Below are 26,439 nucleotides of genomic sequence, written 5' to 3' on the forward strand. Positions count from 1 at the left end.
CCAAAAGCAGTGCTTTGTGCTTTACTTCCATCTCCTAGCAATGGCTCAGAAAGATAAGGAAGGCCGGTGCAGTGGCTCACACCTGTAATCCCAGCACTTTCAGAGGCCGAGGCAGGTGGATCACCTGAGGTCAGGAGTTCGAGACCAGTCTGCCCAACATGGCGAAACCCTGTCTCTACTAAAAATACAAAAATCTATAATCCCATCTACTCAGGAGGCTGAGGCAGGAGAATCACCTGAACCCGGGAGGCAGAGGTTGCAGTAGGCTGAGATCGCGCCACTGCACTCCAGTCTGGGCAACAAGAGCAAAACTCTGACTCAAAAAAAAAAAAAAAAAAAAAAAAAAAAAAAGACAAGGAAAGCAGGTTTTGTTGTTTGTTTTACTTTCTCATGGAAGATTTGCTAGATTCCCTTAAAAAGTCTTTCTAGAGAGCCAATCATTTCAGTAAGCTACTTTTTAGATTAATAACATTTTATACAGTAGTGAATATATGGAATATAACATATAAAATTTATATTTGTTTTTTCCTTCAACACACATGGCCTAGCACTCTACTTCACTGCCATAATCTTACATATGGAGGCACAGGCAGATAAACTGACTTGTCCCAAGTCATACTGCTAGCTAAGGGCTGACCTGACCCTTCCCGTTTCCTCAGTCTGACGTGAGGACCCCACAGCGTGCCTGCCTCACTCACCCTTCAGTATCCATTCCACTAACTAGAAAACTGATTTTGCAAATACTATTTTAACAGTGTATCAGGAATTAAAAAACTATTTTTTGGTTATTAATGCTGTACTAAAAACATCAAACAGAAGTAAACTTCTTTTGACAGACAGGGTCTCTGTCGCCCAAGCTGGAGTACAGTGGCGTGAACACAGCTCATTGCAGCCTCAACCTCCTAGGTTCAAGTGACCTTCCCACCTTAGCCTCCCAAGTAGCTGGGACTATAGGCATGCACCACCATACCCAGATAATTTTTAAATTTTTTGTAGAGATGGGGTCTCACTATATTGCCCAGGCGGGTCTCGAACTCCGGGGCTGCAGCAATCCTTCCACTTGAGCTTCCCAACGTGTTGGGTTTACAGACGTGAACCCTGCCTGGCCAGAAGTAAACTTATTACACATTCTGTTTACCTTTTGATCAGTGAACTTTTAGTGACATGTGCAGCGAACCAGCTGTCCCTCTGGTCGTCCTAGGAGACTACTGTATCACTCACATCCCATCAGGTAGAGAAAGAAGGTAAGCACCAACGGCCTAAGAACGCCAACATCACAGGGCCAAGAACAGAGCTGCCATCTGCAGGCACCAACTTCCTAATTTACTTCCAAACGTTGAGGAGAGGGAAGTTGAGTGCCCCGGTCATCCTTGTGCCTCCAGGCCCTCGAGAGGCAAGGTGTTGGTGCGGTCTGCACACAGCATCCTGGGTAAAGGCAGGAAGCAGCACAGGGCAGGCTCAGGCCAAGGGCTCGAGACTTAACACAAAAGGTGGATCCCCAAATGGCTACTCATGTTTCCTGCATTTCACAAGTCAAAGACCCTCAAATTACTCGAATCTTGATTTATAAATAATCAGAATTATGATACAACAGCACTTTTCATTACAAAATCATCTCTGAATTTTGTACAATCTATAGCCCTAAAAGAAATCAAAGTCACTCACTCCAGATACATCTCCTGAGTGCACGCTGGATATGAGGCCCGTACCAGGCACTGGGCGTTGCAGTGATGAGAAGCAGCAGGGGGTGGGTGGTGGAGGAGAGACCCAAGCAGGATGAGATTCCCGGGTGGCCAGCACCAGCCAGGACAGAAGAGGCAGAGCTGGGGATCACCGGTGGGAAGGTCAGTGCACACAGACACTGCAAGAGGCAGCCGGGGGAAATTTGCTGGGTGTGCAGGGGAAAGGTCTGGGCCAAGACCTACGGTGGTATCCATGCTAGCCACAGCTGTGTGACTAGGTACATCCTCAAGAAATTGAATTCAATGGATGAGACACTGCCCGGGGTCACTGTGCCTGCCAGAGCCCGGTAGCAGGCAGAAGGAACCAGAAAAGGAGAGCCCGGCCCCAGAGGGCAGCAGCTGGTGGAGGAGTGAGAGACTGGGGGAAGGGGAGGACATGGAACCAAGAGAAGGGAGTGGAGAAGAGGGGCAGCGGCACAGCAGCTGGTGGAGGAGTGAGAGACTGGGGGAGGGGGAGGACATGGAACCAAGAGAAGGGAGTGGAGAAGAGGGGCAGCGGCGCAGCAGCTGGTGGAGGAGTGAGAGACTGGGGGAGGGGGAGGACATGGAACCAAGAGAAGGGAGTGGAGAAGAGGGGCAGTGGCGCTGCTTCCAGGGTCAGGGAGCAGCATGACGACAGACAAGGGTCTGCCGCATGTGGAACTGCGAGGCCGTCTCCTTGGCAGGAGCAGTTTCAATAGAGTGATGCAGATGAAGATAGCTTTTTTCAACTTACCTAATCGGTATGGTTTTTGTTTTTCATTTGATACCAAAGAATCCACACAATAGCTGAATGGATATAAGTCACATCGTATTATTCCTCTGCTTCAAACCCCCAAACGGCATCTCATCTCAGAAGAAAACCCACCAAACGCACCATGACCTACCCGCCTTCCGCTGTGGCCTCCCCTCCTAGTCCTGCCCCACTCCGCCGTGGCCTCCCCTCCCCACTCTTGTTCCGGCCACACTGGCTTGGCTGCTGGCGCACCTTCTCACCACGCTCCTGGCTCAGAGCCTCTGCACCTGCCAAGAGCCTGCCCTCTGCTCACCCCCACAGCCCACAAGACCCAATCATGGCCTCACTTAGGCCTCATCTCAAGACAGGCTCTTTGTCACCCCTAGCTACTCACCACCTCGTTACTCAGGGTTACTTCCCTCCCTGGCCTTTGTGACCTGACACAGTTTTATCTATTTGTTTACTCTGTCTCCCCCCATTAAAACACATTTTCAAAGACATCAAGAATTTTATCTAACACTGTATCTCTTAAATCTGGAACGCTGTTGCACATAGTGGAAGCAAAATGCCTGTTAAATTAATAATGGCACTCAATAAATTAAGTATCAGACCAGGGGGTTCAGGAGCTGTTTGGAAGAGAAAATGCATCTAAGTATTGGGTTGGTGCTGCTAACACCTAACTTGAAACATAATTATTTCAAACTTCCTTAAGTTTCCGCATCATGCAAGTAGACCCCAGACGTGCAACAGCCCCCACACAGATGCACTTACAGTAATCGCAGGTGGTATAAAGTGCGATTGTCCTGCTTGAGCCACGGCCCCTTCTCGAACCTCAGGTATTCAATGTCCTCTACCACCTAAGACAGGAAAAATTCCAATTTAAACAGAGAACCCCATTTTAGAAATTTAAACGAAATAACTTTTTTTTGAGACAGGGTCTGGCTCTATCATCCAGGCTGGAAAGTAGTGGCACAATCACAGCACACTGCAGCCTTGGCCTCCTGGGCGCAAGCAATCCTCCCACCTCAGCACCTCAGCCTCCCGAGTTGCTGGGACTACAAGCATACGCCACCACACCTGGCTGATGTTTGTATTTTTAGTAGAGATGGGGTCTCGCCATGTTGCCCAGGCTGGTCTCAAACTCCTAGGCTCAAGCGATCCTCCTGCCTCAGCCTCTCAAAGTGCTGGGATTACAGACGTGAGCCACCATGCCTGGCCAAGAGGTAACATTTTAATACATTATAAGCTATGAGTATTTGGCAGGAAGAATCACACCATAACAGTCAGAATGGAAGTGAAGCTGGCTGACCTCTAATGAAATGGCGGGGTTGAGCGTTGCATCACAGTATGGCCTTGCCTAGCTAACACTCAGGGATCAGGAAGTAGGACAGACATTACCCTGCAGGCTGGGAGAAAAGGACAGGTGAGAACAATCAAGACTAGGGGAGAAAAATCAGCCTTCAGGACAGGCTACTCATTTCTTCCCAAGTAAGTTCCTTCTAAAAGGCAAAACCTAGCCCCTCAAAATGACAAAAGAATAAGATATAAACCCATTTCCTAGAGAGACCTAATGATCTAGGTGCCTAGCCCCAAGGCTGGCTGTCTACACAGTCTGACCTTCCAGAGGAGTAATCTTTCCATACGCATTCTCTCCTCACAACAGGCCAAACTCAGGAACCCTCTTTAGTTTCGAGAATTTGAGTAGATTCAAAAATGAACTCAAATAACATAGTGTTAGAGACAAAATGTATTCTTCTTCTTCTAAGATACATGCCACCTAAACAGTCTCTCAAAGGTATATAAATACTCTAAAAACAGAAACAGAAGGCCGAGGAGAAAATGAAATGTAATTTAATCAGTCTGAGCAGAATAAACCAAGGTCTCAAAAGAACTTTACAACTGGTAGTAGGAGAGCCTGGGCAAGAATGCAGGGCTTCCCTCTGCAAGGAGAATGCTACTCTCTGTGCAGAAAAGCTCAGTTAACCTCCCTCTTCTCATCCTCCCAATGCTGAGAGGCAACTGAAGCGTGCTTGTCACCCCAGCAGCCAACTACGCAAAGCTTCTCTGTTACACGGGCACCACTCACACTTCAAGACCAGATCCTGAAACTTGTATTTTCTTCTAGAATTGTTATACCTTGTTTTGTTCTTAGTAATTTATGCTTTATAAAATACAAAATAAAAAAACTTGTTTTTTAACAAATGTATGCTCAATTGCCTCAGTACCATTTAGGAAACAATTTTCCTCTACTTCATTTTTGTAATTATCCTTTTAGGAACTAACTTTGCCAAACTGAAGATACTCACACACAGGTGCATACATGTTTCTGGACTCTTGTTCCATTAAGCTCTTTATTAATTCTTGCATTAACACCACAATGCTCTCCTTACTATAATCGTATAGATTGTTTTTGTATGTGAGAGGGCAAATGTTCTTTCGTTATTCTTCTTTAGATGTTTTAATGTTTGTCTGGCTGTTATTCATAAAGTTCCCTGAAAACTACACCAAGATTTACTAGACTTTCACAAAACACACTAATTTAGGGAAAACTGTATCTTTACATATAAATCTTTCCCATTAACTAATCCAACTTTCAATTTTCCATCTCTTTAATAAAAATGGTGGAGTGGATGACCCCAGATTCTGTGACATCTATAATTTTCAGATCGTAGAAACTGAATTACTTAAAAGAAAATCAGAACCTCATGGCCAGGGGAGTGTGATGATGGATCTGACTGGCACTGCTTTCAGGTGATAAGATACTGATGTGTTAAGACCAGTGGGAATCTAACTGACGATCTGAGTTGCAAGAACCTCACGCATGAATCGAATGTAGGAATCACTTTCAACTTTGCAACCATTTTCTCACCTTTGTTGAATCTTCGGCTTCCCTTGCAGAATACTGTAAAACCTCACATTTTTCACTGTAAGAAAAAACAAGATGAAATTCAATGTAAACTTTTCCAAGCTGAAGTTAAATGTACAAATGAATACACACCGCTAAAGTCTCCTGCTCGAATTTAAAACCTCACATTCTCTGCTCTGGGCATTGTGCTGGGCATGTGAGGGCGCACTAGAGCTAGACTGGTTCAGGAGGACATGTTAAAAGAAGCCAGAATGTTCTCATGGCTGGCTTGACAGTGACAACAGCAGGTCCATTTCCTCGTTTCCCTTCTCCTGACTACACTGCCCCCAAGCCAAGGGCGTGACAGACCACAACCATCACTGTCCACAGGAACAAGGTACATGAGCCACGTTGGCAGCTGCACATACCATCGCCAAATGCAGTGCCTGCTGCAGGAAAGGACAACGAAGCCCAGGGCCTAACCGAGGAGAGGCACAGAGGGCACAAAACTGGCAAAGTGGGACACAGGTTAATTGAACTACTAGGATTTAGAATTTAGGAGACAAATGAAACCGTCAAAGTAACGTGTTTCAGCCAAACTGTACAATAGGGTAGCAGCAACTCAGTTATCTTAGTCCTTGGTCTTTAGTCCGGCCACTGAGAATTTAGCACCAGGTCCCAGAAGGAAGGCAGCAGCAGTTCGCCATGCTCGCTTCCCCACATGCCTACACTGACCATTCGGAGACCTGGCTGTCCGGCCAGCGGGTGACTGAAAAGCAGCAGGTTGGCATCTCCATACCTCACCAAATGAAGAAGCTGCCCCTGCCATCATCTCCAGACCACCCAGAGGGAACCTATGCAGTCCCAACCCTGGCCAGAGAGGCCATCAGACAGGCCGGACCAGGAGGAGGCCCACTGGAGTGCCCACCACGGCAGGAACGCTGGAAGCCCCTTCCAGCATAATGTCAAGGGGTTACTGTGTCCCACACATCATCTGCCCAGTATAAACAAGGGACATCGTCTCACTTAGGTGCCGGTCGCAGGAAAGGACAACAAAGCCCAGGGCCTAACCGAGCACAGGCAGAGGGCATCTTTATACCAGAGCACCCTCCACAGCCCAGGACCTAACCGAGCACAGGCAGAGGGCATCTTTATACCAGAGCACCCTCCACAGCCCAGGGCCTAACTGAGCACAGGGACAGAGGGCATCTTTATACCAGAGCACCCTCCACACATTTAGGATGTAAACATACGGGGTAAATAAATACTCCAAGAATGTACAAGCTATTTATTCTCATACTGAAATCAGCACCTGACCCCTACAATGGTACCAAACAAACTTCACCAACTCTGCTGACCATCTTCAACAGACCACTGGTTAATTAAATTACATAGTATAGGTAAAGTGCTTGTATTTTATTAAGTCTCATCATTACTGACTCACATCACTTCCGAAGTGTAGGAAAAAGAAAAAAGTCTTCAAGTTCTACAATCACTCAGTAACACATCTGTTCCACACAAGTCTATAACTCACAATTCAGAGTCATACAACTGGATAATAGATTCTTACTGCAACGAAATCACTGCACTCCTCACAGCACCCTTAAGTTCAACATAAACGGTCAGAAACTGTAAGCAGAGTGAACAATAAATCCATAGTGAGGAAAGTGACTTAGTGCATTTGCCATTAGGGCTGGCGAGGAAAAGGCCACGCTAATTACAGAACTTGCTGTATTGCTTCCTGAACCGTCTACAGCTACTCATTGTTATTACGAAGAGAAAGGCACAAAGTGACAAAGGAGAATAATTCCCTCTGCAAGTCACCTAAGTGAATATTCAACTGAAGTGTACAGGAGACAGAGGTCTTAAACATCCCTGATGAACAGGGCTAGCACAGAAACATTATTTGTTCTCATACAGCAATATGAAAGGTCACAAACTATTTGACATATTTGCACAAGAATGGGCATGAGAGATCAGGACGACGTGACAGGTACGTTCAACACACATAACTTAACAGACATTAGCTGAAGCCCCACCAGGAGCCAGGTGCTGTGTGGGGTACGGAAGGTGCAGAAGACAGGGCTCCTGCCCTCAGTGAGCTCCAGACCCCAAACTACCTGCTGAGAGCAACCTAGAGAGTCCACTTTCTATCTTCTGTGTGCCTCGATTCAGCATGCTAACAACCTCGGCAACAGACAAATAAAACCACCTCTGTCCAGTCACACCTGCCTCTCATTCCCAATGCCTTGTGAAAGGAGGCCTAAAATAAGAAGGTATCAAGTATGGAGTCAAGGATCTGGAGGAAATCCCCATAAAGGGCTGGGCCGGCAGCTCACAGGCAACCTCAATGGTGGTTATTCCTATGGGTCGCTCGGGGCTGAGGAGAGCCACAAGCTGTATTCCTGAACCCACAAGTTACTTCAATACTTCCAGATCCTCCCCAGCTCCTCACCCACCTTAGAACAATCTGAAACAAGGGACAGTTACAAAACTCGCAACATGTCAGGCTGGTCACTGAGTGCTCCTCTTCTTGTCTCTAAAATCTCAGAGGAGAAGATTGTTTCTCAGAAAGGCCTTCCCTACCCGGTCTTGTGTACCTCTGTATCTCAGCTGACACTGACACTGGGAACTAGCAGTGTTGGAGCTGAGTAAATAAATATATGTTGAACAAGGGAATGGCCAAATGTTTGTGAAACTGATACTCATACTCATTAACACATTCATAATTAAGGTAATGAGGATAAAGGCATGTACGCCTAAGATTTGGGTCATAAACCTTGACAAAGCCAGAAAATACATATTCCTATGAGAGTTAGCTCGTTGTGCCTCTTAAAATCTCACAATACAAATATTTTGGAAAAGGCTGCAATGCTCGTTATGCATTCATAAGCAACACGTACAAAAACAGTGAAGCATCACCATATATCAGCATGTGACAGAGAGAAGGGCTAACACAGGACGAACTGTTCAAAGACAGGAGACGCAGAACTTCAATGGAGCCATCATCTTGTCAGGTCAATCTGCTTTATTTCAAACACTAGTATTAAAACTAAACAAAACATTTCTCCTATTTAGTTTTGACTTTACTGTTTATTAATTATCTATGATCTAACAATATTGTCTTCTAAGGTCTAACCTAAGATCTAACAATAAAAATATTCGGTATTTAACTAAACAATGGTTTAAATATACAAGCCCAGGAAACCTAATATTGTTTCTGTTGGAAAACAACTCCTGAATTCTAAAACGCTAATGGTCAATAAATTTTAAAATACAACTCGTTATAGGTTTCTTGAAATTTTACATAAAATCGTTTCAGCCAAATTTCATAGTGAATTTCTATGAGAAAACTTTTAAGATCCAAGTCCATCACAAAGCCGCAGTTTGATCTTGGTCTACAATTCAACACTTAAAATAATGCATACTGCATAGAGTACATCTGGTACTCATTCTTCAATGTGTGACAAATGACCGCTACATCAGGTGGCTCCCATCAATCCATATGGCTTGAGCTGTCAGATACGATCTACTTTAACAATGAACAGAGACTGTATCTGTTCCTAAAACAGGAGCTAAAAGCACAGCAAGACCAAGTGGTAAGAAATAAATGCTTGAGGCTTAACGAGTCTATGAGGGGGGCAAAGTAAAAGAAACTCTCGCCCTGTGCGCAGGCTGAAACCAGCCATTATTTTGCTGATGCTGTAGCTAGAAGCTCCATTTGAGAACTTATGAGAAGGCTCTTTCTCAGTGATGTTTTTGAAGCCAGAAGATCTCCAAGAGTAATTTGTGAGCCTGAAACTCTAGGGTCAACTATCTCTGTTTATGCTGTTTATTCACGTTGGCTCTAGATACTTCCCTTGGTATTGTAGCCTTGGAAATAGGGCAGTACAACAGGTTAAAATGAAGCCAGAGGCCACCCTGTCTTCTTACCACCTAAGAAAGAAACGCTCACCACAAACAAGCAGAGATGACATAAACATTAATACTTACGGTACAGAAAAAACTCGCTAAATAGAACATTTCTCTTATTCACTTTTGATTTTATTTATTAATTACCTACGGTCTAACAATATTATCTTCTAAGGTTGTTCATTGTAAATATTCAGTATTTAACTAAAATAAATTTAAAAATAAAACTTTTTTTCTAAAATTGCTATACCTTTGTTTTTATTCACAACTTCACAGTTACTTTGACATTTTAAACGACAATAACATGAGATTTTTAGGCACCAAAAGAGGCTTAGGATTTTTAAAAGTATGAGAAATAGTATAAAAATCTTCAATTCAAGCATTATGCAAACAATCTGAGTTTAACTGGACGTGAATGAGTGTGGCAGACATTCCTTACACACGAATATACCCAAGGAGCACAGAATGACAAGCCATAGGATGAGTGAAACCACATTTTCCATGTAAAGAAAGGGGGAAAAGAAAGAAAAACAGTCTGGTGGTGTTTCCTTCATCTAATCCAAACGTCTCTCAAAGGTATCAATTAAGAATGTCTAGAGAAAATGTTATCTTTCATGAATTTTCTCCATGAATACACTTCCAATCAATCCTTCTAGGTAAACATGAATGTTTAGTTACCACCTGAAGTAAAAATACACAAGTTTTCTATGGTAAAACCTGTCATGGAATACAGCTTGGTTTACTTCTAGCATCAAAAAATTTCAGAAATATAGCAAAGCAAAAGTATTGACAAGATAATTATGCAAACCAAAACAAACCAATAAACCCCACAAAAATCAAACTGAAATGTCTCCTGTTTTTCTTAAACATCAGATTAAACATCTCACACAATATCCACTGCAGTAAATAAGACAGAAAACTCCCTGGGCTGTTGGGGCCTAAGAAACGAGTGGCAAAGAAGTTTTAGCCCTGTAAATCAGTCGTGTGTTTGGCTCACCTCATCTCAGGGAGGAAGGTTTTCTTATAGGCATTCTCAATGTCCTGCAGATAGGCAGAGGTGATCTTCATTTCATGTGGCTAAACAAAGGCAGAAAAATCAAACTGGGAAACATTTAGAGTTCATTTGCTTTGACCTGTGCATATATAAAATGCGAAGACAATTACTGAGCACTATCTCCTTACAACTCACATCGGGCACTGTGGGGACTGCGGGGTGACAGCAAAGGGTCTCAACATCAGCTAGTCATTCTCCTTCTACTACAGTGAACGCCTGAGCCTGCCCAAGTGCTCCCATAGCGTGACTTTCTCCACACATTCTAAGATGTATACTTAGGGCAAGAAAGATGCCTGTTACGAAGCAGCACTGCCTGTGTTTCCTGCCTGCCTCATGCCTGAGTGCAGGAATGAAAGAGCACCAAAAATGGGGGGCAGCGGCCTGTCTGTCCGCCATCTGTACTCAGCACACTCTCTTCTTGTCACCTGACTCTCCCTGCATCTCTCCAACTTGCTCTCCACCTCCATCGTTCACCCATCTCCCTGCAACCACTCCTCCCACTTTCTACAGCTCTCACCTCCGTCATCATCTGAAATGCGCTATGCCAATTTCAGAAACTTGAAAATCCAATTATGAGTAGCAAGTTTTAAAATTTAAAACTCCTTACAGCTTCACACTATCTTCTCAGCCCGTTTTGTTTTCTTCATGTCATTTACCTCTATTTGATGTTATTATTTATCTCCTTGCTTGCTGTAGGTCTCCCCCATCAGCATATGAGCTCACGGGTGAGGACCTCATCCACCCTGCTCACTGGTATGTCCCTAGCACCAGCAGGATCTAGTACAGAGTGGATGCTCAATCAACACTTACAGGAGAGAGAGGAAGGAAGAATGAAAAGAATAGGCCTGCGGTTTCAACCTACAAAAATGATGAAAGCATTCTAAAACTGGATTATGGCAAGAGTGGCAACAACTTGGTAAACTGACCAAAAATCATTCAGTCGTACCCTTAAAATGGGTGAATTTTATGGAACATAAATTATACCTCATTAAAGCTGTTCAAAATAAGAAAAACCCTATCATTCAAAGAATATTTACTGAACATGTATTAATTCCAGTAATGAGACGGGGCACAGGGAAAGGATGATACAGGCAATGTTGCACTTCATTGCTCTGTCAAAAGGGGGAAAGACTGTAATTAGGAGTTCTGTTTTCCAATAAGGACTTGGTATCTGGGCAGAGACCATCTTTGTTCATCTTTGCAGCCTCCTAGGTACCTGGCACAGGTGCCTTGCATATAGGAGGTGCTCTGTATTAGAGGAGTGAGTGAAATCAACAAAAGTATAAGAGGTGATATGATTCGAAATCGCTATCATTAGCTATGTGCCAAGTAGAATAAGATTAAATGTTAACTGATTATAAAAGAAACTCTAGTGTAATATACGCCCATAACATGCAACATAAACACAACCATCTCAAAAATCTGACTGAAGTCACTTGATAAAGTATGTAGTTATTGATCACTTTGACTGTTTTCTTAGAATCTAGAAATGGTTTTCGGATATTCCCATCAGTTATTTCCAAAAGCTGCAATACTGAAACACAGACTGCACTGAAATAAAAATCAAAATAAGAACACAGACTTACTGATGATGTGATGTCTTTTATAAAATGGGGTCATTTTAGCTGGTGATGGTATTGAAGACTTTACTTGGAAAAATTAAAAAGTTGACAGCTCTACTTTAGACCTCAGAATTATTTTTGAAATACTGTTTTCCCAGATGACAAAAGAATTACTGGAGTATGTTAAATATATGACTTTGTTTTTCTCAATAAATGTCAGCACAATAAGGAAAGGTGTCCAGTTATTCCATTGAGAAACAAACATTTTGAACTTGCAGTTCCCTCCTTTTGCCACTTGATGGAAGGTTCTTGGAAGTCTAACTATACAACATACTTAAAAGCATATGCTTGAACAATAAAAGGTCCAGAGTGGCAAGAGAAAGGCATACATAGATGTCTCGCTGTTTCTACTATTGCAACAGAGAGAAGGAAAGTTAGTCTCATGGATCTTTCAGGAGCAGCAAAAAATAACCAGAGCTTTACTGCTGCCCTGACGAGAACCCACCATCCAGAAAGGTATTTCCTGTGCACCTACAAGAATTCTGGCTCTGAGGATGGGCACCAGAGCAAGGAACAGGCAGGCAGCCCTGCATTTTCATCACAGTATCAAAAAGGAGACCATATTCTCCTCCAGGAGAAAATAACACAGTATTAAACAAGAAGTGAAACCCCATCTCTACTAAAAATACAAAAAAATTAGCTGGGCGTGGTGGCGGGCGCCTGTAGTCCCAGCTACTCGGGAGGCTGAGGCAGGAGAATGGCGTGAACCCGGCAGGCAGAGCTTGCAGTGAGCCGAGATCGCGCCACTGCACTCCAGCCTGAGCGACAGAGTGAGACTCTGTCTCAAAAAAAAAAAAACTCGCCTCAGGGCAAAGACGGTCTTTGTTTCATCTCAGGATCCTCCATCAAGCCACCAACAGAGCTACCGGCCGCCACAGGGTCACTTCAAAAGGCATTGTTTTGAGGCCACCTAATTAAGATCCAAGGAAAACTACAAAGAGTAAATGGATGTGTGTGGAGATCACTGCTCTACTGTTCTGGAATTGGTAAGTAAGAAAAAGGGGGAGAGGCACGATTTGCATTAAATAGATTGAAGTGATGAGGGATATTAGAAATTGCTTCCAATGTGGAAGAAAACAACAGGATACAAAAACCTCATCAGAGAACAGAAAGGTATGTGACAGAGGGATGGAGGACTGACAGAGGGATGCAGGACGCTCTGCCAGGAGCCCCTCCCCAGCCTCACAAGTTTAAATAGCTGAGGGGACTCGGGGACCACAGTGGGACTGCAGAGCACTGGTGGGCAGCAGGTCCTCAGGTGGTGGCACCAGGCCGAGCCCTGGGGTCTCCCCTCCACCCCTGCAGATGCCCTCTCTCAGGTGGGACCAGGGTATGTGTCACCCTCCTCATGACGACTGGTAGGAATTGGTATAATGCTATTAAAGCAGGGCTTTTAGTGCTGATCTACATTTAAAATAGAGATGCTTGGCCTTTGATTTAAAACTGTATTACATCTCCTTTCTTCTGAATCCGCCTCTGGACCTCTGGAACGGGCACATCAATGTAGATCACCAGGTGCGGGGGCAGGTAATCACAGATGGTGATGCTCTTCACCTCGTTGTAGTGGTCCACACCTGGCACACAAGAGAAAGGGGCACTGTCACCTACCAGTTCCCACACGGGTTTCTAAAACACACTCTTCCTTGAATAAAAGGGCACACATATATGCAATTCTCAGAGCCACGTACCAATCTACAAACCCTATCTCAGTCACAGTTCTAAGCACTGACCACACACATGGCATGTGACTGTGCTCCAGGTGCCACGGGGCATGGGCAGACAGCAGCTGTGGTGCCCACAACCCTGCAAACAGGGCTTCTCGCCTCCACTGTATTTACAAACCAAAGGTCTGACGCCCAGAGAAATTAAGCTACTTACACAGAGTAAAATACCAGCATTTAAACTGTGACCTTAATCATCCTAAAAGACAGATCTTTAGCACATCTTAGCCACATTTAAGGATTCACTTTTGCTCCTGAGGCAAGGCATAGGTCACGCAAGATGGAGGTCACAGTTCAGTGACCTTTGAACTGAAATATATTCCATAGACCTGCAGTGTATATCTGCAGGTATATAGTATACCTGCTACTATATTTCTTCATAGTAATAATAGATACAAGAGTCTGGTCTTCTCTAGAGAATAAAAAGCAGCTTTAAATACTTTAATGTTTCAAATAACTCAGCTGAAAATCATCAAGCTACATTTATCCCAGTTCAGTAAGTATAATCAGCTGCACAGAAGTATCTACTGAGTCAGATTTAGTGACAAAATGAAATTGAAAGCAGCTAAGGCTGAGGAACAATTCTCCTAAAGTGATCACTACACAGAATGCATAATCCAGACGGCACCCACAGGGCCCGTGCCACCCAAGGGAACCCTGCCACTCTTCAGAGCACTCTGTACCTGCACGTGCTCATGCACACCCGACCTCCCAGAAGCCAACAGGGAGTGCACACCAGTGCATGTGGAGAGGCCATGCTGAGAAGCCATCCCCTCTGCAGCTTTTCACATGTGGAACCTTCCAGAAGTGACAGATGGCCACACTAGGGTCCACAGAAAGACAATTATTTTGCTTTAAAGGAAATGGGCTGGGCACAGTGGCTCATGCCTGTCATCCTGGCACTTTGGGAGGCCGAGGTGGGCGCAGATCGCTGGAGCCCAGGAGTTCAGGACCAGCCTGAGCAGCATGGTGAAATCCCATCTCTACCAAAAATACAAACATTAGCCAGTCTCCTAACCTAGTCTCAAAATAAATAAATAAAAATTTTAAAAATTCAATTAAAATTAAATAAAAAAAAAAAGTTCCAGTAAGCATTCCTACTAACCTCACTCTAGAGGCAATCGTGGCATGGGCCTTTGGCTCAGGGTCAGGGACAACGTGAGCTAAAGAACAAGGAAGACCACCCAGGAGGAGGTGTGACAAAGCAAAGGACGGAGGCTGCCAGTGGAGTATCGTTCACCTGAGCATACAAACACAAACCCGCAGCCAGGCAGAGCACACGGGACCTCGGGTCTGCTTCTTGACTACTGGACCGGTAGGTAGCAGGCTGGTCTCTCCTGCTGCTGAGGTGAAACCTCCCTTCACCGAGTCTCTGCTCTCACCCTGCTTCCCGCCCTCACCCTTACTCCTGTCAGTACACCCACTTCTCAGGTGGTTCCCACCTTGCTCTATGCCACTTGTCCTTTAGCCAACATGATCTGCTTTCCCCCAGCGCAGCACTCAAACGACTCTGGCTAATGTCACCAGCCCCCCAAAGGTGAAACGTGACAGTCACTTCTCAGTTCCCATCACAGTCACAGCACATGTGACACCAACAACCAACCCTCCCCACATCCCCTCTGCTTCCTCCTGTGTACCTCTGATCACTCTCAGCTTCAATCCCTCAGGGGGGTCTCATCACCCCAGAAATGGTCCCCAAAGGATCTGGTCTCAGCCCTCCCCCATCACCCCTTGGGCTTTCCCAAGACAAGCATGCCCATGGTCAGTGCTGGACCCCCAACGCCTGTAGACTCCAGCCCAGGCCAGTCCTCAGACTTCAGCAGACACTCAGCAGATGCTGACAGGTGTCTCCTGCCACCTTGCCATGGGAGCCTCACACTCAGGAATCCAACGTCCAAACATGACGCCACCTCGGCCCACTGCCCCTGTGCGTCCTTCCCCCTTAGCAGCCCACCAGCCAGGGCAGGTCCATGCCACTCCCCACTGTGCACACACGAAGCCACCCACCCAGGCCTGCCCAGTGTCCCTCCTGAGCGGCAACTCCCACTGCCCAGTGCAGCCTCCCAGCTGGGCGCACCTGTCCCACCCCAATTTCCTCCCAGATAGGCTCCTTCCCCTTCCGTCTCTCCTCACCAAATGCATCCTTCAGATGAAGGACTGCAACCATTTTAAACTCACATCTAACCGCATCTCTGCCGTGCTAAAAACCCTCCAGTGGTCCCTCACTATTTTCAGGACAGAAGCCAAGCATCCTCGCCAAAGCGCAGCTCCTTCCTCGTGCAGCCGCATCCGGCATCATTCTCCCCCAGCACCCAGCCCTCACTACAGGACACCACCACCAGCCTGCGGCACACGCAGGCTTCTCCACCATCCCCACACCTTCCTCACTCCCACTGCACTACAGATGTCAGGCCATTCGTCAAAACAGCTGTCCCTGACACTATCCCATCTCCCAGCCGGTTACACATTTCTCCTATGTGCCCCCAAAGCACCCAGGAGTAATGCTCAGGAGCTGCTAAGTACACTTTATCGCAATTAACCATCCCCGTTGGTTCAACAGCCCCCAACCCTGGGCCCATGGGAGCCTTGTCTTAAGTTTCTTCATATTCATATCCCCAGCACCTAAGAGAGCCTGGCACACCACGGGCACTCCAGAAACACTTGCTGGTGACCTGACCCGCTGCTCAGCATGTCCAGGGAGGATCAGCCCCTATCAGAAGCAGGGGCTTGCAGTGCTCTTGTGGGCAGCAAGCTCACAGGTCAGGTGGAGTACCAGCAACACCAGGACACACAAGCAGCCAGAAGCAGGCGCCTCCTCCACAGAATCATCACCTGGCTTGCTTCAGCCTCCTCTTTCATTAACCAACAGTACTTCCTCTGAGCTCCCAGATTCCAGCTTTCCACCGGCTCCAGCCACCCCAGTCTACAGATGAAAATGCCGTCAGTCAGACTGTCCACCAGGCCGGTTCAACGCACCGCCCAACACAGTCCTAGTCACAGACACCCCAACCCCACCCCGACTCCTCAAGGTCAGCCTGCTTCAAACCAGGGGGTCTTTGCTCCTTTCCATTTGCCACTTGACAGACCTTCCCCAATACAGCAACACAAAGCTACTGTCCCGAAAAACGGCAACGTGTCAGAGGGAAGCACTGTGATGATGCTGGCAACTGGCAGGCCTAACATCCCAATTCATCAAAATCACACACCAGAAACTGGAAAGTTTGTTACAATTAGAGCTACAGCCTACGTATTGCTAGGGCAAGCTGAGAGCGGGGGAGGTTCTAACGGGACGCTGTAGGGGCTGCACTTTAAGCTGTGTGTGTTTGAGGTCCAGGGCTCCAATCTGCTTTCACAGGGAGACGATAGCACAAAAGACACCTATTTCAGGAGGGAGAAAGGGTGGAAGACACTTAGGAAGTCCCCTTTTCCAGCGGAGACCGATTAAGTAATGGCATTTATTCATTTATCTGACAGACATTCATAAACACAGTAAGTGCAAGGTGAGTCTATTACAGCCTTTGCAAAGTCACACCACACACCCAGAAGCGGGTCTGCAATGCTGACTCACACTGCTTTCGGATGAATCCCTGGTTGTACATCGCGTCCAGGAACACAAAGTCACTGAAGATGGAGCGCTCCAACACAACACCTTGACCTGTTTCAACACAGGCAAACAGAAATTGACAATCAGACTGATAGCAAAGCACTGGCAACTGATCACTGCATTTCAGAAAAAAAGAAAATAACAGTCATTTACAATTCCATTTCCACACCAAAACTGAAAAGGACATATACATATTTATAAGTGGGAAAACATTTTCAAAAACTGAAATATCTTTTCAGTTTTGAGCAATATAACATCGTTTCATTAAGTCGGCTATAACGGAAAGCATCCAGTTAATGCAAAAAGTGCTTTGTTTTTAAATAATGTATTCCACCCCTACGGTGCCCATCCCATCCTGCTCCTGCCCCCACCATTCCAGTCAGGTCTACCGATGTGGGGGTCCTTCTCAACCTCACCTCTGTCCACTCCCAGCCTCACTGACTGTGTTACTATCACAGCAGCCCCGATGGACACTTGTGCAGCTCAGAGCACTAGTCCCCAGAGTCCCCAGCCAGCCTCCCTGCAGTCAGCCCTGCTGTGTCTGGGCAGAGGCCTCCCCTAATCTTCCTACCCAGCCTCTCCCCATGGCCTCCTTCCTCAGAGCAGCCACCACTCACTTGGGACAAGACATTCCTGTTTCTACATCGAGTCTTCATCCCTCTACTACAACACAGGCTTCCCTCCCTGTGGCACCCTTAGCTCCCAGAATGGGTCTGACACACAGCAGACATGCACTAAATATTTAATGAATACATTAACCCAGTTCCAATTTGCCCCAAGAACACTGAGATGGGAGCAAGCTGCACTTTTTTTTTCTAAATGGGAAATAGGTTACTATAGCACACAAAAAAGCAAGGTTTTATTTAACAAGTAAAATGTTTTTCATTTTAAGAAGTGAGTAGTCAGAAGACAGGGTTGAAGAATGCTTTAAAAAGAACGTGGAGTAAGCCCGGATGTCAGTATGAAGTCCACATTATGACATCAGCTCCTGGATTGGCTCCTGGTAAAGAACTTCAAACCAGAAACAGCAGACCACATTGTTTTCTTAGGAGTAACACTAACCAAGATCAGGGCTTACGTTCATATAAGAAAAAAAGAAGCACTAATAAAATGTTGGAAAAGCAAGACAATAACTCCACCGCTGTACAACTGTGTAGATATGTGTTATGGACACACACTGCATCTGTGGAGACCTGAAGGAGCATAGGCAGTGGCTCCTAGCACAGCTCTGAGAAGGAGCCCGTGAGCCGGCCACTCCTGGTGAAAACCACATTCTTGTTCTCACGGTTCAGATCCCATGAAGCCAACCCTAGTGGCGGCTGAGCTTGTGCGTGAGGAGCTCATCGGGGCACTGCCAATCAGCGAACGCAGCAAGCACTGCAACATAAAACAGACACAAAGGCCCTAAGAATCCACCCATCTCCCTCTCTCCGCACACAGATGGGCCATTTGCTGCTATCTGTGAATTGGTAGCTTTGACCAAAAATTGGTATTGCATCTGCGGTCCAACTCTCAGGATGTCTAGCATGCACTGCTGTTTCCCAGGATGATTATAGTAACCCCTGGCTGGACCCTAACCTCATTCTGCACACAAGTAGTCCATGTTCATGCCCTTTCATCCACCTTCCCTTCCTCTCCTAACTATACTTTCTGATCCCTGTTTCATCTCCCAGGCTCCCCAGTACACAGCTCTTGTCCATTTCCTTTCTGCTTTGGGTATCTTCAAGGGAAGCATCCTTCCCTACTGCACTGGCCTATGGGACCCTGTGTGTTCTGCCTCCCCCTGTCATCTTATCAAGATTAACGTCTACCTTGTGGCTTTATGGTGAATTCCAGCCTATCTCTGGGCCCTCCAGGACGATGCTATTTTGTTGGCATCCACATCTCTGTCTGTATGGCACATGCACAGTCTTCATAAGTGTGATCCCATTTCCTCCTGGACACTTCTATGCTCTATTTTCCCCTTTGTTTTGACACATTTCATATATAAATGAATATGTAAGTATAGAAGCTTAAAGCAGTGCCTTGAGAATTCTATACAATCCATAAATCTCACTCCAGTATCCATAGTGAAACAGCATTAATTTAATTCTGAAGCAAAAATAACACAATTTCAAGAAATTCATGATCTTATTGGAAAGACAAAACTTACCTCATCAAACACCCTTAAAGGAAAGCTTGACTCAGTGGCAATTTAACGTGGTTGAATTCTAGAATAACGTTCAAGTACAGAACAAGTCTAACTGCCCAGAAATACTGCACCTGTGGTCAGCAAGTGCTCCAAGGCATCCGAGTACTGCAGCAGGCGACTGCTGTACAACCAGGACTGCAGGCGGTAACTGTTGCCATCATTGCTTCTCGGATCATCGTAAAATTTCTCCAAACTACAGTTGCCACTATAGTCCGCGGTGAGGGGCTTCCCGTCTCCTGTGGTACTGTCTGCATAATGAATCCCTGCTTCAGGAAAGTGCTTGAAGCCTGAAAAGAGAAACAGTCGGATGCAGTCTGATGCACATCACTCACTCCCCGCAGGGAGCAGTGGGGACTAGCCAAAACACACAGCCCGCCCGAATCTCACCGCCGGGGATGGCGCCAAAGACCTAGAGAAAGTCACCTACATGCCTGGGTTTCATCATGTATGAAGGGAACACACAACATATACGAGCAAGCATGTGAGCGACAGAGCTTGCACAGTGCCCTTATCCAGGTTCCTCCTGAAAGGACTGTTCCCTGTAACCACAGGAGCCCCCTCTAGCGGGCAGCTGCTGTCATGCAGGTGCTACAGAAAGGTACAATGGACACACAGCTGCACCAGGAGTCAGGAAGGGGCTCTAACCTTGGCTTTGGGACCCAGCTATGTGGCATCTCCTCACTCAGGAGTACACCCATCTGTGAGTGAGTACCATCCTCAGTTCTATTTCAGAGGCTGTCACAAAGTTCAAACACAACAGTTTATGTGGAAGTGCCCTGCTTACACTGTCCACATAAAATTCCAATTCAAATTGACAACCAGCATGGATTTTTACAAATTTTCCAAACATAAAAGATTAAAAACAGCTTTTTCTTGTTTTGTTTTATAAAACAGCTTTTTCAATAAACAAAAATGTGAAATACCCACCTTAGGCCCAATTATTAAATATTTAATATTATTTAATATTAATATTGAAGAAAAACCAGTGAAATAAGCAACCATATATCTGAGGAAAAGGCATCCTTCTGTATAACATAAAATCATACCTAGTTTCTCTGCTACTTCTTTTGCAAGTTTGCCTTTTCCAGAACATATATTGCCATCTACAGTTATCACTCTGCTGCGTTCTGTCAGTCTGTTGCTTGCTTTATCCCCAAGTAGGAAATGCCACATTCCATAGAGCAGCTTGCACTGCACACTGCTATGAATTCCTCTCTGAAAAACACAAAATTACACAGCAGCACATTGTGACCACTCTGGTTCCTGTAGGCATTAGTAACTATTAGGTAAAAATACCAAGAAACCTCTTGGTGATAAAAATGCCAACATCTACATCTTTATTGCCTATTAATTTGTTTAATTATCTGTCTATCCCCCACCACTCTGTCCATGTAAGTTTCGTTAAAGGCAGATATATCGTCTGTCTGTTCACTGCTAAATCCTCAGGCCCTGGAACAGTGTCTGAAATTTTCATTAAATATGTTTACTATGTTCAATAAAAATTGGAGGGAGGGAGGGAGGGAGGGGTGGATGGATGGACAGACGGACAGACGGAAGGAAGAAAGACAGGGATGGAGGGAAGCTTGGGAGTGAAGGGAAGGGAATAAAAAACATTTCTCTAATCCACACTTCTGTCCCCAGCTCCTGACCTAGTTACCCCACTGCCTATTAAACAGCTCCACCTAGATGTCCTGAAGGCACCTTAAGGTAACAGAGCTAAGGTGAAATGCAACATCCATACCCTAGCCCCCAAATCTGCTTTCCCTCACAGCAAGAAATATCCACTACCTAACAAGCAAAAGAGAGCAAATTTGAATGGTGTCTTTGATACCCTTCTCCTTCCTTCAACTGCAGAACTACACACAAAACCCTAACTCTTCAAACTCTCTGGACACTGCGTCACCTCCCTATGCCATGCGCTGACCCTGTAGACATCCTCACACCTCTCATCTACAAGGCAAAGGCCTGCTTCAACGCCTGTCTCCAGCATCCCAATTTATTCTCCACATTAAAGCCAAAACATTCCTTCCAAAAAAAAGAAAAGAAACATAACCAAAAGTAAAAAGAACTGAAAAAGTTCAACACATATGATGGGATAATCGCCTTACTATATACAGAGATTGTACAGAACAATAAGAAAACAAAGAATAAAAACGCACAGCTTACTTTAAAATTATAAAATATAGCCAAAAACCACATGAAAAAGTGGTCAACCTTGCTACAAAAAAAAAAGACTATTAACAAGGAAACATTAGTTTTTCATGTATCAAAATGAGAAATAATTTAAAAAATGATTACAGAGTTAGGACAAGACAATGAGTACCATCCTAAACTGCTAATGGTCATGAAACCTAGAGGACACCGGGTCTACAGCATTAGGAATCCATTCAAAGGGTATATACATAAGATTGACCTATAAGGATGCTCAATGAAGTATGATGTAACATCAAAAATGCAAACAGAAACCCTTAAATGTCCAACAACGGAGGAATAGTCAAAAAAATTTAAGGCATATCCATATTATGGAATACTAAGTACTCAGGAAAATATAAAAATATTAAAATACTTTATTGTGAAATTTAAATAAAACAGGAGAATATAAAATACCAAGATATTTTTCGATCTTGATAACTGAGGAGTAAGGAAGAAACAAGTTACAAAACAATGCAAATCAGACAACCCAATTTAAAAATGGGCAAAAGATGTGAACACCTCTCGCAAATGAAATTAACGCAGATAGCAAATAAGTATGTGAAAAGATGCTGAACACTGTATGTCATGAGATATTCCAAAGTTAAAACAAGATACCACTACGCATCTATCAGAATGGATAGCAATCCAAAGTAACCGACAGCCCCACATGCTGGCGAGCAAGCTGAGCAACAAGGAGAGCCTTCACTGCTGGTGGGAGTCAAATGGCACAGTCACTCTGGAAGATGGCTTGGCAGCTTCTTAGAAAACTAGTCTTACTACATGAATAATCACTCTTCCAGGTATTACCCAACTGATATAAAAATGTATTTCCAAAAAGAAATCTGCATGTACATGATTACAGCAGCTTTATTCATAATTGGCAAAAACTTGAAGCAACCAAGATGCCCTTCAATTGCTGAATGAATTGAAGTACATCCATGCAATGAGATATTATTCAGTGATTAAAAAGAAATGAGTTATCAAGCCACGAAGACATAAGTGAATCTTACATAGATATTTCCAAGTATTCAAGGCGTCTGAAAAGGCCATATATTGTATGATTCTAATTATATGACATTCCAGAAAAGGCAACTATGGAAACGGTAATGAGATCTGTGGTTGTCAGGGGTTGGAGGAAAAGAAGAGTTTAATAGGTAAAGCAGAGGGGAATTTTTTAAGGCAGTGAAGTACTCTGTATGAACCTATCATGGTGGAGACATGCTATTACACACTTGTCAAAACCCATAGAACCTTATAGCACAAAGAAAACATCCATAGAACCTTATAGCACAAAGAAAAAATCCATAGAACCTTATAGCACAAAGAATGCACTCAATGTATGCACATTTTTAAAAACTCATTAGGTAGAAGGATCCCAGGATGTAAGGCAGAATGTGACAAAGCAATCCAGCTGTGTTACAAATGTATGAAACAATTTCACTGAAGAAGGTGGGGGCAAAGCGCTAAGAAATGAGGGTAGTCGGTAAGAGTAAAGGCAGAAAAGAACACAAGCACTGAACTCCGTTTCTGCTCAACATGGCATCACCCAAGCACCTAGCAGGGCCCGACCTTTAAACGGCTCTTGACAGGGCTGCTACGTGAATTATCGAATGCCAAGCGCGCGTGCCCCCGGCCTGCCACCCGCACACTGCTCTCCCGCATCAGGGCAGCCTCGGGGCCGATCACCTCCGCGCTCCAGCGTTTTGCTTAAAGCTGAGATAAAATGGACTGGAGAAGCTCGTGGCCCCCCCTGAGGTCTGTCCACGACCAAAGACCAAACAATTCCGGAGGCAGGAGGGGTCCCCCAAACCCACCCCGAGAGCGACCCTGGGAGCCGCCGCCAGAGGCCGGGGGAGATGTGGAACTGCTCCCCGCCCCGCCGCCCCGCCGCCCCGCCGCCCCGTCCCCCGCTCACCACGCGCTGGGCGCCCGCCGCCACGACCCGGGCGGACGCGGACGTCGGGGCCAGTTTCAGGAGCCGCAAGGCCATGGCTACCGGGTCAGCTCAGGATCAAGGACCCAAGGGGACGCGGTCGCGACGGGGCCCTCTCCCGCGGCCGGCGCGCTGCCGTGACGTCACGGCCGGGGTGCCCGCGGCGCCTGTCGGGAACCTTGCAGGGGGCGGGGCCGCGCCGAGGCTCTCTGGGGCTTCCGCGGAGGCCGCCAGCGCCCTGCCAGGGTCCTGTGGGTTGGGGTGAGGGCTGAGAGCCGGGGGCTGGAGGTGCAGGCGGGGGCAGCATGCCGGCTGCCCGGCCCCTGCCTGGGTTCTGAGTTGCTGCGGTGTCGCGGGAGCTGAGGCCGCCCAGGGCGTGGAGCGACTTCTGCGTCTCGTCCCAGGGTCCTGTGCTCCCTGCAGAATTCCCCCAGGCTCGGTGTGGACGTCAAAGCGACCTCCTAGAGAACATTTGTAGCTTTCAGAACGTTCTCGCTGGGGAGAGAAAGTGGAAAAAGGGGGGCGAGGAGCGGAGGGACGGGGTGGGACCCCTGTCGCGGGGCGCCTGTCAGGGAGAGGGACCTGGCAAGGCCGGCCTGGGTCGCCTCTGGAGCTGAAGGCTAAGTGGTCTCATCCAGGGGACCTGCTGTGAACACATTGAATAGCATAGAAAACAAAAGCACACGCTCCAAGACCATCTCTTAAAATGTGCTCCCGTCAGGACCTGGGCTCTGGGCTCCACGTAGGAGCCTTGCATGTGAGGTTCCCTTCCAAGTATGCCTGCTGTTTGGAAGGGTTTTTATAATCTTTTGTGTTCCTCGGGCTTTTTGTTCTTAACCCCTTAAATATTCTTTAACTTTGTTTTCAACTTTTCAGAAATGATCATGCGATTGTAAAACAGTGGGAATGCGGCTGTGTAAACTAAGGCCGGTTCTATGGATGTTTCTATAATTGAAGAATTGCTTTTTGTCAAAAATACGGATTCCCGGTCCCCAACGCAGGAGGGTCTGGTTTTTAGATCCTGGAGGGCCCCTGAAATCCATTTAACAAGCTTTAGGGCTCATGTCTGCTGTTTTTTGTCTTGTTTCCTTTGCCTTTTTTTTTTTTTTTTGTACCTTCCAATGGATACAGTACTTTAGAATTCCATCTTGATTTACTGATCATGTCTTGGGAAATATCATTATGTATAGTTTTCGTAGTGGTTGCTCTAGGTATCACAGCACGCAGACGTAACTTCTTACAACCTATTTGCATGAATGTTTTACTGGTTCAAGGGAAGTATTACTATATACTTCCCCGTCCCTCCGCTCCTCGCCCCCTTTTTTCCCTTTTCCCTCCCCAGCTAGAACGTTCTGAGAGCTAGGAATGTTCTCTAGGAGGTCGCTTTGACGTCCACACTATATTAGACAGCATGAAAATAACTTCAGACCCCAACAGACCAATACCTCTCGTGAACTTAGACACAAAAATCCTTAACGAAATGTTAGCAAATTGAATCCAACACTATGAAATGAATCATACACCACAACCCAAGGTGGTTTATTCAAAAGATGCAAGGCTAATCTGGTATTTGAAAATCAACCAATGTAATACACCTTACCAGCAGGTGAAAGAAGACAAAATCTATGACCAGATTGCCTGATGCAGTTTTCTGCATCACTTGGCAAGATTAAATACTCATTTATGATAAAAACAAAAACTGCTCTCAGCAAATAAGGACTAAAGGGGAGCTGCTTCAGCTTGATAAAGCACATGCACGAAAACTCTGCATCATTGTACTTAATCATGAAAGACTGAATGCTTGCCTTCTAAGGAGGAAACAAGGCAAGGATATCTGCTCTGCCCACTCTTATTCAACAGAGCACTGGAAGTTCTAGAAATAGGCCATGCAGTAAGGCAAAAAATAAAAAATAAAATTCATACAGATCAGAAAGGAAGAAATAGAACTGTCTATTTTTAGTTGACATGACTGTTCACATAGAAAACCCAAAGGAATCTACAAAAAATTCCTGGAACTAATGAGTGAGCGCAGCAAGTTTGCAGGCTGCGACATCAACATATGAAAATCAACTGCTTCCTATGTACTAACAACAAACAGATGGAAACTGAAATAAAAGATGGAATACCATTTACAGTTGCTTCAAAGAAAATATAATATTTAGGTCTAAACCCAGCAAAACACACACAGAATCTGCATATTAAAAAGTACAAAACACTGATTTCAAAAATGAAGACCTCAATAATTGGAGGGGTTTACTATGTTCATGGATTGAAAGACTCAACAGAGCAATGAAGTCAGTTCTTCCCAAATTGATTTTTAGGTTTAATGGAATTTCTAGCAAAATCTCAGCGAGATTTTCTTGTGGACATAGACAGGCTTACTATAAAATGTATATAAAAATGTAAAGGCCGTACAATAGCCACAATAATTTTGAAACAGAAGAATAAAGTGGAAGGAGTCACTCTTCCAGTATTAAGATTTACTACACAATCATATAAATCAAGACTGTGTGGTATGGATGGAGGGTGTGATACTGATAGATACGTAGATCAATTTAACAGAACAGAGGATCCAGAAATAAGCCAGCGCAAATATTCTCAACTGACACAGTAGTGCACCATACAATGACATTTGGTGAATGATGGACTGAACAGCACATAAGATGGTAGTCCCATAAGATTATGACATTATATTTTTACTTACCTTTTTTGTGTTTAGATACATAAATTATGGCTGAGCACAGCGGCTCACACCTGCTGGGAGAGGTGGGACAGGGTTTCTCCCAGCATAATGTATTATGTTTACATAATACGTAATACAGTATATGCATTATCCCAGTATATGTATTATCCTAGTATAAATGTATTATGCATGGTGTATTATACAGTATAAATGTATTATTTATT

General features: G+C 45.1%; 1 protein-coding gene across 2 annotated transcripts in view; it reads right to left on the bottom strand.

The window, feature by feature from the left end:
* Nucleotides 1–23,690, bottom strand: part of NDUFA10 (NADH:ubiquinone oxidoreductase subunit A10) — a 63,097-nt gene extending 39,407 nt beyond the window's left edge. For both annotated transcript variants that reach the window (XM_003278880.3, XM_030804053.1), the window contains exons 1-8: nucleotides 23,515–23,690; nucleotides 20,453–20,621; nucleotides 19,478–19,693; nucleotides 17,180–17,266; nucleotides 13,343–13,464; nucleotides 10,212–10,291; nucleotides 5,327–5,381; nucleotides 3,229–3,314 (exon numbers count right to left, since the gene is read on the bottom strand). In XM_003278880.3, the coding sequence (XP_003278928.1) occupies nucleotides 3,229–3,314; nucleotides 5,327–5,381; nucleotides 10,212–10,291; nucleotides 13,343–13,464; nucleotides 17,180–17,266; nucleotides 19,478–19,693; nucleotides 20,453–20,621; nucleotides 23,515–23,589 (890 nt within the window). In that variant the 5' untranslated portion in view covers nucleotides 23,590–23,690. The remainder of the gene's footprint in view (nucleotides 1–3,228; nucleotides 3,315–5,326; nucleotides 5,382–10,211; nucleotides 10,292–13,342; nucleotides 13,465–17,179; nucleotides 17,267–19,477; nucleotides 19,694–20,452; nucleotides 20,622–23,514) is intronic.
* Between the last annotated feature and the right edge of the window lie 2,749 nt (nucleotides 23,691–26,439).

Source organism: Nomascus leucogenys, chromosome 22a (assembly GCF_006542625.1).
Source record: "Nomascus leucogenys isolate Asia chromosome 22a, Asia_NLE_v1, whole genome shotgun sequence".
NCBI lineage: Eukaryota > Metazoa > Chordata > Mammalia > Primates > Hylobatidae > Nomascus > Nomascus leucogenys.